This window comes from Drosophila ananassae, chromosome 2R (assembly GCF_017639315.1).
Source record: "Drosophila ananassae strain 14024-0371.13 chromosome 2R, ASM1763931v2, whole genome shotgun sequence".
Classification (NCBI taxonomy): Eukaryota; Metazoa; Arthropoda; class Insecta; order Diptera; family Drosophilidae; genus Drosophila; species Drosophila ananassae.
This window is the reverse complement of record NC_057928.1, coordinates 13,546,318-13,562,175: the sequence shown is the minus strand read 5'-3', so window position 1 is coordinate 13,562,175 and position 15,858 is coordinate 13,546,318. Positions and strand designations below refer to the sequence as shown.

Below are 15,858 nucleotides of genomic sequence, written 5' to 3'. Positions count from 1 at the left end.
TACAACTTCTTTTCGCTCAAAAACTTAACTTATTTTTTATTTATTTTATTTGCATTATATCTTTTTCAAAAAATAACAAGAAAGGAAAGCTAACTTCGGGCGGAGCCGAAGTTGATATACCCTTGCAGTTCAGTCGCAGTCCGCTAGGTGGCGCCACCCATCTTATTTTATTAGATATATAGCGGATCGTTTATAGTCGGCCGATCCTTATGAAAATTGGCAGATCAGATTGTTTTCCCCAAAATAGAATCTGTACCAAATCCCATCTTTCTAACTTAAAAAACACCAAAGTTATGCCAATTTCGATCGTTCTATGACAGCTATAGGATATAGTCGGCCGATCCTTACGAAATTTTGTACATAAGATATTTTGGTCAAATATAACATGTGTAGAAACTCCCAACCCTCTAACTTAAAAAACACCAAAGTTATGGCATTTCCGATCAATCAGTTATATGGCAGCTATAGGATATAGTCGACCGATCCCGGCCGTTCCGACTTATATACTGCCTGCAAAGGAAAGAAGGGTGTGTGCAAAGTTTCAACTCGATAGCTTTAAAACTGAGAGACTAGTTTGCGTAGAAACAGACAGACGGACAGACGGACAGACGGACCGACGGACAGACGGACAGACGGACAGACGGACAGACGGACATGCTCATATCGACTCAGGAGGTGATCCTGATCAAGAATATATATACTTTATAGGGTCGGAGATGTCTCCTTCACTGCGTTGCACACTTTTGACCAAAATTATAATACCCTCTGCAAGGGTATAAAAACTACCATATTTTAACACCTAAAAGCAAAGTTTAAATAATAGCTATTATTTGCGTTTAAATACTGACCATTTCTTCCTATTTCTGCTACCCCGCTACGCTTTCCGCTTATTTCATTTTTCTAATCAATGCCAATCGAGTTCGTTGCCTAAGTCTTTCGTTTATCCGGCGCTAATGAGCGGCAAACATTTCGCACTACGCTGGCGACAATTAAATTGAATCGCCGTTAAGTTGGCCAAGTGGCATCATCAATAAGCTGAAATTTGCACTAATTTTTGTGCAGCTTTTTGCAACAGAGCCGCCGAGTCCGAGCAAACATCAACAAACCGCGAAAACAAAACAAAAGCCGATACAATGCGATATCGTATTGAACACAAAAATTCCCCCGAACTCTCATGAATGAGAGAAGTGCCGACTCTTCACAAGATTCACGATGATTTAGATTTTCCAGCTTCAGCTTCGGCTCTTGGCCACGATGAGGTTGCTCTTTGGCAATTCCAGCGCGATGACGCGATGGATTTGGCCACTAACCACCAGCGTCGCTCATCTCCAGAGAGCCGTCAGGCCGAAGAACCGGCCGAGCGCCGAACCGAGTATAAAACTAAAATTGATGCGAATTTTTTTACAACTTTTGTATCAACTTCAAACGCGGCAACACGTGCAGAGCTCCAACGCCAGCTCAGCTCCTCCGATCCGTGAAACCATTTGAAGTGAGTCCGTGCGATCCGATCCCCAGAGATACGAGATCCGATCAATAAATATAAAGTGTGTGTTTTGTGTGCGCGGCAAGTGCGTAGCATTCAAATAGTGTGCTGAGAGTTGAGCAATAAATTACGCAAATTGGTTCCCATGAGGTGCTCCTCATAGCAGTTTCAAAAATCAGAACGAAAGTGTGTTGGATTTTTCGTAGCAAAGGATCTTAAGAGTATTAAACTAAACATATATACATTTTGAATCATAAACTGATAGGAAAAGGAAGCTTCGTTCCCTAACCCTACGGTATTCAATTTCAAATCAGATTTCTTCACAAGGATTATGCTGATCACTTAAGGATCCGACTTAATATATATTTTTATTATTTTTGCTCTAGATTTTTTTTCCAACGTCGAATCAACTTCTTAAGAATTTAAGCAAAAGAATTTTTAAAAAAGTAAAAAAAAAGTACTTTGAAGATAGATCCCTATCTAAATATTTTTTTATAAACAAATTTAACAAAAACTCTAAATCCTCTAAAAACTTCGAAAAAACCTTTATTATTCCCAAAAGCTTGCTAAACAAAAAAATAATGGATAATTTGGTCATTCTGCCGGTAAACAATTCAAGTTATTATCAATTAAGATCCCCAAGAAGTATCTACTGAATGCCCCCGCACAAAAAAGTGAATGCAAGCGGCTGCAGCTGCAACATCACGGCAACATCCATTAGCAATTGCGGTTGCCTCCTCTCAGCACTCGACCCCAGCATAATAGACATGTACATATAAAATCTAATTATATGCCGCATAAGCCAATAAACAGAAGAAGCTACTTTTAAAGTTACCTTTCTAAAAAAATAAAAAAATATCTACAAGAAAAACCGAACAAGAAAACTGAAAATTAATATCTTCAACCCACTCGACTCGTTTTCTTTCGATTTTCGTTTTGTATTTTTTAGATAATAACGAAAAAAAATCCCATTTAAATTACGTATTACCAAAAAATCACAAAAAAAAAAACCAAAATCACAGACATCATGGCAGCGACAACAAAAACAACAAAAGTAAGCAAATCACCGCTGCAACATGAAAAGCCGCAGCAGCAACATCACAGACGGCAGCAGCAGCAGCAGCATCTTCAGTGGAGCCTTTGCATTTTGATAGTCGTGTTCGGATTGTTTTCGCTGCTGGCAGGGAACTGTGTCAATGGGGTAAGTCGACCTGGAGCTGCAGCCTCCAACTTCCCGATCTCGAGCACCCTATCCCTTTATCCCTCATGCCCCCCGACCTTACTTTCCGATCTCAGTTTAGTTGGCTTTTATGGCCGGCAATTACTGTAAATATTATTTGATGCGGCCCGTAAAAAGAGTTTTTACCAGCCTGGGAAATGGCTTATTGAATAATTTGGCTCAGCAGTATCTGAACATTGATTTGACAACTTCATTGGCCGACTCTGTTACCATTTGTCTGTCTGTCTGTCTGTCTGTCTGAGAGTATCGTTGCTGTATCAACATGGGCAACAACATGGCCTACACACGCAAAAAAGTGTCATCTGAGATAATTTTGTACATTCGTTCCGAGTAAAAAGATTGCGCACACCATTTGTCTCTTGTTTGATAGCGATCTGAGCCAGCAACAGCCGCAACAAGAAGAAACCCAGCAACATGCAACAACAAACTCCCACGGCAGCAACAATTGTTGCCCAAAAAAAGAGCTGCTGGCTCCCCTATTCCCTTCCCGCACACTGGCCATCATCCCATTCCCGCATGCGGCATGTTGCATGCAGTGTTGCATGCAGTGTTGCAAGTGCAGACGACCCCAAAGAAGCTGCAGATGAGCAGGCCCCGGGGGGGTGGAGCCAAAACACGAAGCAGACAACCTGTCTGCCAAAGTGTTAGACAACTTCTCACGTCCAGGCCAGAAAAAAAAGATGCACATTCGAAAAAGTAAACTAAAAAAAAAAAAAGTAAACTTCTTTCCCTAAGAAGGTGTCGTCATGAGTCTTTCTTCCTCTGATGGATACTCTTTTTAAAAGAGGGTTTTTTGGTTTTACATAGAACTGATATATCTTCTTTAACATGCTAAACAGTTCAAAAAAAAATTTTAAATGTATAAGTGACTTGCTTTCAATATTTGATGAAATCTATTGCTCTGCAATGTCTTATTTTTAAACTGACTGAATAAAAAAATTTAACTTAAAAATCAAAAGTAGAGTAATCTCTTTTCGTTGTCATCCTGTAAAAACGGTAAAAGACCTGTGTTACATTATCAATTAGCCTTGGTTGCCCCGCAGCCGTGCTCGGCAAATAGAAATAAAAGGAAAATGCAGGGAAAATTAACCATTTTTCCATTTTCAAGTTGTAGCTGGAGATGCCCAAAGCTGGCTTTGACTCGTCTGCATGGCAGCTAGTTGGTATTTAAAGGAAAATGCTCTGGCCAAAGGTTGAGAGTGGCGGGAATAATTGTTGCTACAGGGTTTCAAGGGGGATGAGGGGAGGAAGTGGGCGGTGAGTGGTAGGTGACGGTTGGTGGGAGGAATATGGGGTACTGGGCTTTGGAGTTGCATCTTGCTCGCTATTTTTGGGTTACTGAGCCAATGGGCGGTTTATGGCGTTTGCTTTTGTCTCTGGTTTGCTGTTGGAAATGTTAAAAAGCCCAGGAAAGTTATTAGCGTGAAAATTGCAAGCGATTGAGAAAAGTTTAAGCCAAAAAACGAGGTAGCTTAAGTGGAGATTAAGTTAAATAGGAGTATGGCAGGACACTACGAGATATTTGTAGGTTTAAAAAAAACTTTAATAGTATCTTTATATCTTTATTATAACAATTATTTTATTTCCCGGCAAAAAATTATTGTTTGATTTTAAATATTTTATAAAAAAAGTATTAAATAAATGAAGATTAGTCTTTAAAAATTACATTTTTAAAAAGATAAACTTGCTATATTGTATTACAATACCTATGCAACAATCTCTATACAAATGCTACAAAATCTCTCCATTCCCATCCCATCAAATCCTGCACATTGCCAATCACAATCACTTTTGGCCTGTTCCAACATCTTCAATTAGCATAAACTCAACATTAACCCAAATAGACAGGCCGCTTTAACCCCTTGAGGACCCGAAGATGCAGCCAAAGGGAGTGAAATTTATTCGAGCGTAACGACAGCGCCAGAGGCAACAATGGGAAACTGCATTTCGGATCAGAAATTGAGGCAAGATCAAGATAGATGCCCCGATGGGCGCAGATGCAAGATGCAACAAGGGGGCGGCACAAATGAGACTGGAAGGGCTTGGATAAATTCGACTGGAAAACTATATATCCCCAAAAGAGTCACAAGGGGTTACAGATGGGTCATACATCCAATGTGTGTTTTGTGATCCGTGTTGCCGAGTTTATTGTTTTATTTTGCTCTTTTGGGCTTTCATGGTTTCGTACGCATGAGATTGACAGTTGGTTGTCACATAGAAGCCCCCTCTGCCCCATTGCCCCTCCCCCTGGTTTATTTGCAACTATTGCAAGTGCACAATTTTCAACACTCACTGGTTCTTTTGTTGGTTTAGTTTTTTTCCCCCTATTTTTTCGACAGTTTTTTGTGTATGTGCTTTTTGGGTTGTTGCATTTGCATTTTAAATTCGTTGTTTGTGTGGCAATTGTTTCAAATTGTAATTTGTTATTGTTTAGAGTTCATTTTGTTGGTGCTTGAGCAATGTGTGGCTGCCACAAGGCATCCCCTGCCCCACCACCACCACCCACAATTGAAGGTCGCTGGCTAGCTGAGATAATTCACACGAGAGCATCACATCAACAGCACCAGCAACAGCACCCATGGAGTCACAATTTAATTCCATATTTTGTGGTTGAGAGATTCGCCATTAAATGCATTACAATTTAAATTAAAATTTGCATTGTAACTGATATCAAATGGGGGTTAATGGTATACAGGTTGCATTTTAGGTCGAAAAGTGTCGAATACTCAAGGCTCACTTTTCTATTCCCCAGCAAATTGATGGCTATATTGCTGGAGAGGATTATCCTGCCTACGACTCCGTGCCCAAGGGGTTGGCCTTTAACTGCCAAGGACGCCAGCCTGGATACTATGCGGATACAGAGACCCGTTGCCAGGTGAGATATCAGTCTCAATCACTTCATCATGAAAGAATTTATGTTATACTATTGAACCCCCACAGGTATGGCATTGGTGCCTCCACTCGGGCCACCAGTACTCGTTCCTCTGTCCCAACGGAACAGTCTTCAACCAGGCCGTCAGAGTGTGCGATTGGTGGTCGAACGTGAACTGCGCCGGATCGGAGCAACTGTACCAGAACAATGACGAACTGTATCGCATCCCGGAGCGCCAACAGGCGGCTAATGATGTATGATATGAGGCCGATGATGAGTATAAGATTGGGACAGCAAACGGAACCAGACAGCGCGGCGGCAGACAGCGGCAATTTCAACAGCAACAACAGCAGCAGCAACATCAGCAACAGCAACAGCAACAGCAATCACTCAACAACAATATAAGCAGCAACAGAATCGTAGATAGCAGCAACTACAATAAAATGACCAAAAATAGTTTTAGAGGTAGCATGAGATTTACCACACCAAGTACCAATCCTCAATCGTCATACTCATCATCACAGCAGCAACAGCAACAGCAACAGCAACAGCAGCATCAGCAGTATCAGCAACATAATTCTAGTAAAAATAGCGAAAGGAAATCAAAGCCTAGCAGTAGCAATAAGCCCAATAGAGTTAGCCATAGAGATAGGGAAAACCACCAAACTAGATCTAGGTATCGCACTAACAACACCAACCAACCAGGCCAGAAGAGAAAGAATCCCAGCAGCAATACTAACCCACAACACAGCAACAACAACTCGCGAGGAAAACAGCGATACAACACAAATCGATTCGAAAATGATGCAGAACTCAAAGATTATAAGAGCAAGATCAAGAACAAATACAACATCGATTATGATCATTCTTTGGATGAAGAATATGAAATAATTGAGGCCATTGAATGAGTAAAAAAAATAGCTTTGTTCTTGTTGTTGTTGGCAGTCAAAAAACACAGAAAATTGGCGCTAAATTAACACAATCATTTCGTATGTTTCCCAAAATTATCTATTGTAAATAAACACAAAATACTTTCATTGTTAAATACACACGAAACATTTCATAAAAATATAAAATTGTAAAATATATTCCAATTGTGGTAACACAAAACTAAATAAAAAAAATTACACATTAAACGATGTGCATTTAAAATTAAATTTAAGCAATACTTCGCACGAGGAAGAGTTGTACTCCGTGCGCGGATTAAAGACTGGTACCTTATTTCTAGATTGGATACAAACTGGCTGAACTATACGTATGGAAAGGAGAGAAAATATCCAAGGGGGGCAAAATGCCGGAATTTCATAATTTCATTCCACAATCAGCAAACCTTCTGCCATTTTTCCTTATTCAAAGTATTGTTTAAAAGTGATTTAAAAAATTTTTGACCCGATCAGGGAACTATTTGCGGCCGATTTGCATCAAAGGATCTTTTTATTTCCTTAAATTTATAAAAGTGCCATCGTCGTGTTTCTCACACTTTTTGGCGAATATCCTTATCATTTCGCACGGGGTGTGCTCTGCTCGGCGGTGCAGTGCTCCAGGATGCGCTGGATAACACATAGGGATGGGTGCTCAGCGAGTAAACCTGTCCCTTAAAAAGCATTGATGATGAACTGCAGGGCAACCGGATCCACGTATTCAAGCACATGCTTCTCGTCATCCGTGGCTTGCTGCAGCTTCCGTTGGATGAACCGCGAGCCGTGCTGATCCTGCATGAATTCTACATATGGTTAACGAGATCGCGCAGCTGAAGATTCGGGTAGCGCTGGTTGCGGAAATATTCGGCTGTGGCGGCCACTTGACGCGAATTCGCGGCGGCTGCTGCAGCCACTGCTGGAGTTCCCGGGATGGAAAAGTGATTCGAAAATAGTATAAATAGAAAATAACGGCCACCGATCCCTGGGCAGAAGCTGCTGTTGCCGGCAGTTGATGCTGTTGTTGCCGTCGACGGGACTCGGCGCCCGGAGCTAGACTGCCTAACAGGCAGGACTGTGCCGTTGGCGGAGGAGTCAGAAGGGCCCTCCTCTTCGATTCTCATAGCTTGCACATAAGCACCTCCAAAAATTAAAATAGAATAATTATTTTTTTATATTTTTTTTCAATAAAATAAAAAAATAGCGCCCTTACCGGAAGCGGAAGCTCACCACCCTGCCACTGCTGGAGGGGGAGCACACACCTAGCCCTGCTAGAGGAGGCACACCCACCTGCCCCTGCTGGAGGAATGCATCCACCTGCCCCTGCCGGAGGAGGAAGAGCTCCCACCTGCTCATGCTGCAGAAAGAGCAACCATCTAGCACTGCCTGCTGGAGGACGAGCACCAACCTGGTACTGCTGGAGGAGGCGCACCCACCTGTCCCTGCACCTGCTGGAGGTAAAGCAGTTACATTTTTTGTATTTGTTTGTTTTTATTTCAGATCCGTGAATTTAATCGCCACCTGTTCTGACTAGAGGTGGGGAACTATCGATAGTCGGCACCATCGGTAGCGAGCGATAGTTTTTCTCAAACTACCAAGTTCCCCACCTCTAGTACTGGCTAAGCCTATATAAGGCGGACATTCACAACCCCTCAGGCACTTTCCCCTCGGCGGGGGGGCCGGCCGGACTGGCCGGCGACTGGAGGAGGCGCACTCCCCTGCCCCCGCCCCTGACCAGGAGGAGGCGACCTGGCTGGCCCCTGCCCCTGCCCATAACCTGGAGGAGGCGACCTGGCTGGCCCCTGCCCCTAACCTGGAGGAGGCGAACTGGCTGACTGCTGGAGGAGGCGACCTGGCTGGCCCCTGCCCCTAACGTGGAGGAGGTGACCTGGCTAGCCCCTGGAGGAGGTGACCTGGCTGGCCCCTGCCCCTAACCTGGAGGAGGTGACCTGGCTGACCCCTGCCCCTAACCTGGAGGAGGTGACCTGGCTGGCCCCCGCCCCTGACCAGGAGGAGGCGACCTGGCTGGCCCCTGCCCCTGCCCATAACCTGGAGGAGGCGACCTGGCTGGCCCCTGCCCCTAACCTGGAGGAGGTGACCTGGCTGGCTGCTGGAGGAGGCGACGACCTGTCTGGCTGCTGGAGGAGGCGACCTGGCTGGCTGCTGGAGGAGGCGACCTGGCTGGCTGCTGGAGGAGGCGACCTGGCTGGCTGCTGGAGGAGGCGACCTGGCTGGCTGCTGGAGGAGGCGACCTGGCTGGCTGCTGGAGGAGGCGACCTGGCTGGCTGCTGGAGGAGGCGACCTGGCTGGCCCCTGTTCCTAACCTGGAGGAGGCGACTGGAGGAGCTGCCCCTGACCAGGCCGGCGACTGGAGAAGCTGCCCCTGACCTGGCCGGCGACTGGAGAAGCTGCCCCTGACCTGGCCGGCGACTGGAGAAGCTGCCCCTGACCTGGAGGAGGCAAAACTGACCGGCTGCTGGAGGAGGCGCACCCACCTGCCCCTACTGGAGGAAGAGCAACCACATGGCCCTGGCTGCTGGAGGAAGAGCACCCACCTGCCCCTGCCGGAGGAGGAAGAGCTCTCACCTGCCCCTGCCGGAGGAGGCGCACCCACCTGGCCCTGCTGAGGAGGCACACCCTCTGCCACTGCTGAGGAGGCACACCCATCTGCGCCTGCTGGAGGAAGAGCATCCACATGCCCCTGCCGGAGGAGGCGCACCCCTGCCTCTGCTGGAGGAAGAGCAACCACCTAGCCCTGCCGGAGGAGGCGCACCCCCTGCCCCTGCTAATGGAAGCGCACCCATCTGGCCCTGACTGCTGGAGGTAGAGCACCCACCTGGCCATGCTGGAGTTTTCATTTTTTGTAAATACTATTTTGTTTTTATTTCAGATCCGGAATTGGAGGAAGGAGAAAGAGCACCTACCTCGCCATGGCCCTGCTGGAGGAGACGCACTCACCCACCTGGCCCTGCTGGAGGACACGCACCCACCCACCTGGCCCTGCTGGCCCACCTTACCCCACCTTACCCTGCTGGAGGAGGCGCACCCACCTTACCCTGCTGGAGGAGGCGCACCCACCTTACCCTGCTGGAGGAGGCGCACCCACCTGGCCCTGACTGCTGGAGGAGGCGCACCCACCTGGCCCTGAGTGCTGGAGGAGGCGCACCTACCTGGCCCTGACTGCTGGAGGTAGAGCACCCACCTGGCAATGCTGGAGGAGGAGCATTTTAATTTTTTGTAATTAATAATTTGTTTTTATTTCAGATCGGAAATTGGAGGAAGGAGAAAGAGCACCTACCTCGCCATGGCCCTGCTGGAGGAGGCGCACCCACCAGGCCCCGCTGGAGGAGGCGACCTGGCCGGCTGCTGGAGGAGGCGCACCCACCTAGCCCTACTTGAGGAAGAGCAACCACATGGCCCTGGCGGCTGGAGGAAGAGCCCTAACCTGGAGGAGGCGACCTGGCTGGCCCCTGCCCCTAACCTGGAGGGGCCGACCTGGCTGGCTGCTGGAGGAGGCGTCCTGGATGGCTGCTGGAGGAGGTGACCTGGCTGGCCCCTGCCCCTAACCTGGAGGAGGCGACCTGGCTGGCTGCTGGAGGAGGTGACCTGGCTGGCCCCTGTTCGTAACGTGGAGGAGGCGACCTGGCCGGCGACTGGAGGAGGCGCACCCCCGTGCCCCATGACCTGACCGGCGACTGGAGGAGGCAACCTGGCTGGCTGCTGGAGGAGGCGCAACCTCCTGCCCCTGACCTGGTGGAGGCGACCTGGCCGGCTGCTGGAGGAGGTGACCTGGCTGGCCCCTGCCCCCTAACCTGGAGGAGGCGACCTGGCCGGCTGCTGGAGGAGGTGACCTGGCTGGCTGCTGGAGGAGGTGACCTGGCTGGCTGCTGGAGGAGGTGACCCCACCTGACACTGCTGGAGGAGGCGCACCCACCTGGCCCTGACCCTGCTGGAGGTAAAGCGGGAAAATTTTTTGTATTTAATTGTTTGTTTTTATTTCAGATCGGTTAATTATTCGCCACCTGTTCTGACTAGAGGTGGGGAACTATCGATAGTCGGCACCATCGGTAGCGAGCGATAGTTTTTCTCAAACTACCAAGTTCCCCACCTCTAGTACTGGCTAAGCCTATATAAGGCGGACATTCACAACCCCTCAGGCACTTTCCCCTCGGCGGGGAGACCGGCCGGACTGGCCGGCGACTGGAGGAGGCGCACTCCCCTGCCCCCGCCCCTGACCAGGAGGGGCCGACCTGGCTGGCTGCTGGAGGAGGCGACGACCTGGCTGGCTGCTGGAGGAGGCGACGACCTGGCTGGCTGCTGGAGGAGGCGACGACCTGGCTGGCTGCTGGAGGAGGCGACGACCTGGCTGGCTGCTGGAGGAGGCGGCGACCTGGCTGGCCCCTGCCCCTAACCTGGAGGAGGCGATCGGCTGGCCCCTGGAGGAGGTGACCTGGCTGGCTGCTGGAGGAGGCGACGACCTGTCTGGCTGCTGAAGGAGGCGACGACCTGGCTGGCTGCTGGAGGAGGCGACGACCTGGCTGGCTGCTGGAGGAGGCGACGACCTGGCTGACTGCTGGAGGAGGCGGCGACCTGGCTGGCTGCTGGAGGAGGCGGCGACCTGGCTGGCTGCTGGAGGAGGCGGCGACCTGGCTGGCCCCTGCCCCTAACCTGGAGGAGGCGATCGGCAGGCTGCTGGAGGAGGTGACCTGGCTGGCCCCTGGAGGAGGTGACCTGGCTGGCCCCTGGAGGAGGTGACCTGGCTGGCCCCTGCCCCTAACCTGGAGGAGATGACTTGGCTGGCCCCTGTCCCTAACCTGGAGGAGGTGACCTGGCTGGCCCCTGGAGGAGGTGACCTGGCTGGCCCCTGCCCCTAACCTGGAGGAGGTGACCTGGCTGACCCCTGCCCCTAACCTGGAGGAGGTGACCTGGCTGGCCCCTGCCCCTAACCTGGAGGAGGCGACCTGGCTGGCCCCTGCCCCTGCCCATAACCTGGAGGAGGCGACCTGGCTGGCCCCTGCCCCTAACCTGGAGGAGGCGACTGGAGGAGCTGCCCCTGACCTGGCCGGCGACTGGAGGAGCTGCCCCTGACCTGGCCGGCGACTGGAGAAGCTGCCCCTGACCTGGCCGGCGACTGGAGAAGCTGCCCCTGACCTGGAGGAGGCGACCTGACCGGCGACTGGAGGAGCTGCCCCTGACCTGGAGGAGGCAACCTGACCGGCGACTGGAGGAGCTGCCCCTGACCTGGCCGGCTGCTGGAGGAGGCGCACCCACCTGCCCTTACTGGAGGAAGAGCAACCACATGGCCCTGGCTGCTGGAGGAAGAGCACCCACCTGCCCCTGCCGGAGGAGGAAGAGCTCTCACCTGCCCCTGCCGGAGGAGGCGCACCCACCTGGCCCTGCTGAGGAGGCACACCCTCTGCCACTGCTGGCGAAGGAGCACACACCTGGCCCTGCTGGAGGAGGCACACCCATCTGCGCCTGCTGGAGGAAGAGCATCCACCTGCCCCTGCCGGAGGAGGCGCACCCCTGCCCCTGCTGGAGGAAGAGCAACCACCTAGCCCTGCCGGAGGAGGCGCACCCCCTGCCCGTGCTAATGGAAGCGCACCCATCTGGCCCTGACTGCTGGAGGTAGAGCACCCACCTGGCCATGCTGGAGTTTTCATTTTTTGTAAATACTATTTTGTTTTTATTTCAGATCCGGAATTGGAGGAAGGAGAAAGAGCACCTACCTCGCCATGGCCCTGCTGGAGGAGACGCACTCACCCACCTGGCCCTGCTGGAGGACACGCACCCACCCACCTGGCCCTGCTGGCCCACCTTACCCTGCTGCGCACCCACCTTACCCTGCTGGAGGAGGCGCACCCACCTTACCCTGCTGGAGGAGGCGCACCCACCTGGCCCTGACTGCTGGAGGAGGCGCACCCACCTGGCCCTGACTGCTGGAGGAGGCGCACCCACCTGGCCCTGACTGCTGGAGGAGGCGCACCTACCTGGCCCTGACCCTGCTGGAGGTAAAGCGGTAAAATTTTTTGTATTTAATTGTTTGTTTTTATTTCAGATCGGTTAATTATTCGCCACCTGTTCTGACTAGAGGTGGGGAACTATCGATAGTCGGCACCATCGGTAGCGAGCGATAGTTTTTCTCAAACTACCAAGTTCCCCACCTCTAGTACTGGCTAAGCCTATATAAGGCGGACATTCACAACCCCTCAGACACTTTCCCCTCGGCGGGGAGACCGGCCGGACTGGCCGGCGACTGGAGGAGGCGCACTCCCCTGCCCCCGCCCCTGACCAGGAGGGGCCGACCTGGCTGGCTGCTGGAGGAGGCGACCTGGCTGGCTGCTGGAGGAGGCGACCTGGCTGGCTGCTGGAGGAGGCGACCTGGCTGGCTGCTGGAGGAGGCGACCTGGCTGGCTGCTGGAGGAGGCGACCTGGCTGGCTGCTGGAGGAGGCGACCTGGCTGGCTGCTGGAGGAGGCGACCTGGCTGGCTGCTGGAGGAGGCGACCTGGCTGGCTGCTGGAGGAGGCGACCTGGCTGGCTGCTGGAGGAGGCGACCTGGCTGGCTGCTGGAGGAGGCGACCTGGCTGGCTGCTGGAGGAGGCGACCTGGCTGGCTGCTGGAGGAGGCGACCTGGCTGGCCCCTGTTCCTAACCTGGAGGAGGCGACTGGAGGAGCTGCCCCTGACCAGGCCGGCGACTGGAGAAGCTGCCCCTGACCTGGCCGGCGACTGGAGAAGCTGCCCCTGACCTGGCCGGCGACTGGAGAAGCTGCCCCTGACCTGGAGGAGGCGACCTGACCGGCGACTGGAGGAGCTGCCCCTGACCTGGCCGGCGACTGGAGGAGCTACCCCTGACTTGGCCGGCGAACTGGAGGAGCTGCCCCTGACCTGGAGGAGGCAAAACTGACCGGCTGCTGGAGGAGGCGCACCCACCTGCCCCTACTGGAGGAAGAGCAACCACATGGCCCTGGCTGCTGGAGGAAGAGCACCCACCTGCCCCTGTCGGAGGAGGAAGAGCTCTCACCTGCCCCTGCCGGAGGAGGCGCACCCAACTGGCCCTGCTGAGGAGGCACACCCTCTGCCACTGCTGGCGAAGGAGCACACACCTGGCCCTGCTGGAGGAGGCACACCCATCTGCGCCTGCTGGAGGAAGAGCATCCACATGCCCCTGCCGGAGGAGGCGCACCCCTGCCTCTGCTGGAGGAAGAGCAACCACCTAGCCCTGCCGGAGGAGGCGCACCCCCTGCCCCTGCTAATGGAAGCGCACCCATCTGGCCCTGACTGCTGGAGGTAGAGCACCCACCTGGCCATGCTGGAGTTTTCATTTTTTGTAAATACTATTTTGTTTTTATTTCAGATCCGGAATTGGAGGAAGGAGAAAGAGCACCTACCTCGCCATGGCCCTGCTGGAGGAGACGCACTCACCCACCTGGCCCTGCTGGAGGACACGCACCCACCCACCTGGCCCTGCTGGCCCACCTTACCCCACCTTACCCTGCTGGAGGAGGCGCACCCACCTTACCCTGCTGGAGGAGGCGCACCCACCTGGCCCTGACTGCTGGAGGAGGCGCACCCACCTGGCCCTGAGTGCTGGAGGAGGCGCACCTACCTGGCCCTGACTGCTGGAGGTAGAGCACCCACCTGGCAATGCTGGAGGAGGAGCATTTTAATTTTTTGTAATTAATAATTTGTTTTTATTTCAGATCGGAAATTGGAGGAAGGAGAAAGAGCACCTACCTCGCCATGGCCCTGCTGGAGGAGGCGCACCCACCAGGCCCCGCTGGAGGAGGCGACCTGGCCGGCTGCTGGAGGAGGCGCACCCACCTAGCCCTACTTGAGGAAGAGCAACCACATGGCCCTGGCGGCTGGAGGAAGAGCCCTAACCTGGAGGAGGCGACCTGGCTGGCCCCTGCCCCTAACCTGGAGGGGCCGACCTGGCTGGCTGCTGGAGGAGGCGATCGGCTGGCTGCTGGAGGAGGTGACCTTGCTGGCCCCTGGAGGAGGTGACCTGGCTGGCCCCTGCCCCTAACCTGGAGGAGGTGACCTGGCTGGCCCCTGCCCCTAACCTGGAGGAGGTGACCTGGCTGGCCCCTGCCCCTAACCTGGAGGAGGCGATCGGCTGGCTGCTGGAGGAGGTGACCTGGCTGGCCCCTGGAGGAGGTGACCTGGCTGGCCCCTGCCCCTAACCTGGAGGAGGTGACCTGGCTGGCCCCTGGAGGAGGTGACCTGGCTGGCCCCTGTTCCTAACGTGGAGGAGGCGACCTGGCCGGCGACTGGAGGAGGCGCACCCCCGTGCCCCATGACCTGACCGGCGACTGGAGGAGGCAACCTGGCTGGCTGCTGGAGGAGGCGCAACCTCCTGCCCCTGACCTGGTGGAGGCGACCTGGCCGGCTGCTGGAGGAGGTGACCTGGCTGGCCCCTGCCCCCTAACCTGGAGGAGGCGACCTGGCCGGCTGCTGGAGGAGGTGACCTGGCTGGCTGCTGGAGGAGGTGACCTGGCTGGCTGCTGGAGGAGGTGACCCCACCTGACACTGCTGGAGGAGGCGCACCCACCTGGCCCTGACCCTGCTGGAGGTAAAGCGGGAAAATTTTTTGTATTTAATTGTTTGTTTTTATTTCAGATCGGTTAATTATTCGCCACCTGTTCTGACTAGAGGTGGGGAACTATCGATAGTCGGCACCATCGGTAGCGAGCGATAGTTTTTCTCAAACTACCAAGTTCCCCACCTCTAGTACTGGCTAAGCCTATATAAGGCGGACATTCACAACCCCTCAGGCACTTTCCCCTCGGCGGGGAGACCGGCCGGACTGGCCGGCGACTGGAGGAGGCGCACTCCCCTGCCCCCGCCCCTGACCAGGAGGGGCCGACCTGGCTGGCTGCTGGAGGAGGCGACCTGGCTGGCTGCTGGAGGAGGCGACCTGGCTGGCTGCTGGAGGAGGCGACCTGGCTGGCTGCTGGAGGAGGCGACCTGGCTGGCTGCTGGAGGAGGCGACCTGGCTGGCTGCTGGAGGAGGCGACCTGGCTGGCTGCTGGAGGAGGCGACCTGGCTGGCTGCTGGAGGAGGCGACCTGGCTGGCTGCTGGAGGAGGCGACCTGGCTGGCTGCTGGAGGAGGCGACCTGGCTGGCTGCTGGAGGAGGCGACCTGGCTGGCTGCTGGAGGAGGCGACCTGGCTGGCTGCTGGAGGAGGCGACCTGGCTGGCCCCTGTTCCTAACCTGGAGGAGGCGACTGGAGGAGCTGCCCCTGACCAGGCCGGCGACTGGAGAAGCTGCCCCTGACCTGGCCGGCGACTGGAGAAGCTGCCCCTGACCTGGCCGGCGACTGGAGAAGCTGCCCCTGACCTGG

At 53.6% G+C, this 15,858-nt stretch overlaps 1 protein-coding gene and 1 long non-coding RNA gene across 2 annotated transcripts; one reads left to right on the top strand and one right to left on the bottom strand.

Moving 5' to 3' along the window:
• Nucleotides 1-1,410: 1,410 nt before the first annotated feature.
• On the top strand, nucleotides 1,411-6,666 carry LOC6493347 (protein kinase 4). Its single transcript, XM_001957533.4, is given in 4 exon segments — nucleotides 1,411-1,489; nucleotides 2,433-2,684; nucleotides 5,476-5,598; nucleotides 5,664-6,666. Coding segments are annotated over 3 exon segments (1,137 nt in total). The 5' UTR covers nucleotides 1,411-1,489; nucleotides 2,433-2,510; the 3' UTR covers nucleotides 6,504-6,666.
• On the bottom strand, nucleotides 6,667-8,235 carry LOC123257086. Its single transcript, XR_006507021.1, has 2 exons — nucleotides 7,726-8,235; nucleotides 6,667-7,653 (listed from the first exon to the last, which is right to left on the bottom strand). It is a non-coding gene; the product is annotated as an uncharacterized LOC123257086 (long non-coding RNA).
• Between the last annotated feature and the right edge of the window lie 7,623 nt (nucleotides 8,236-15,858).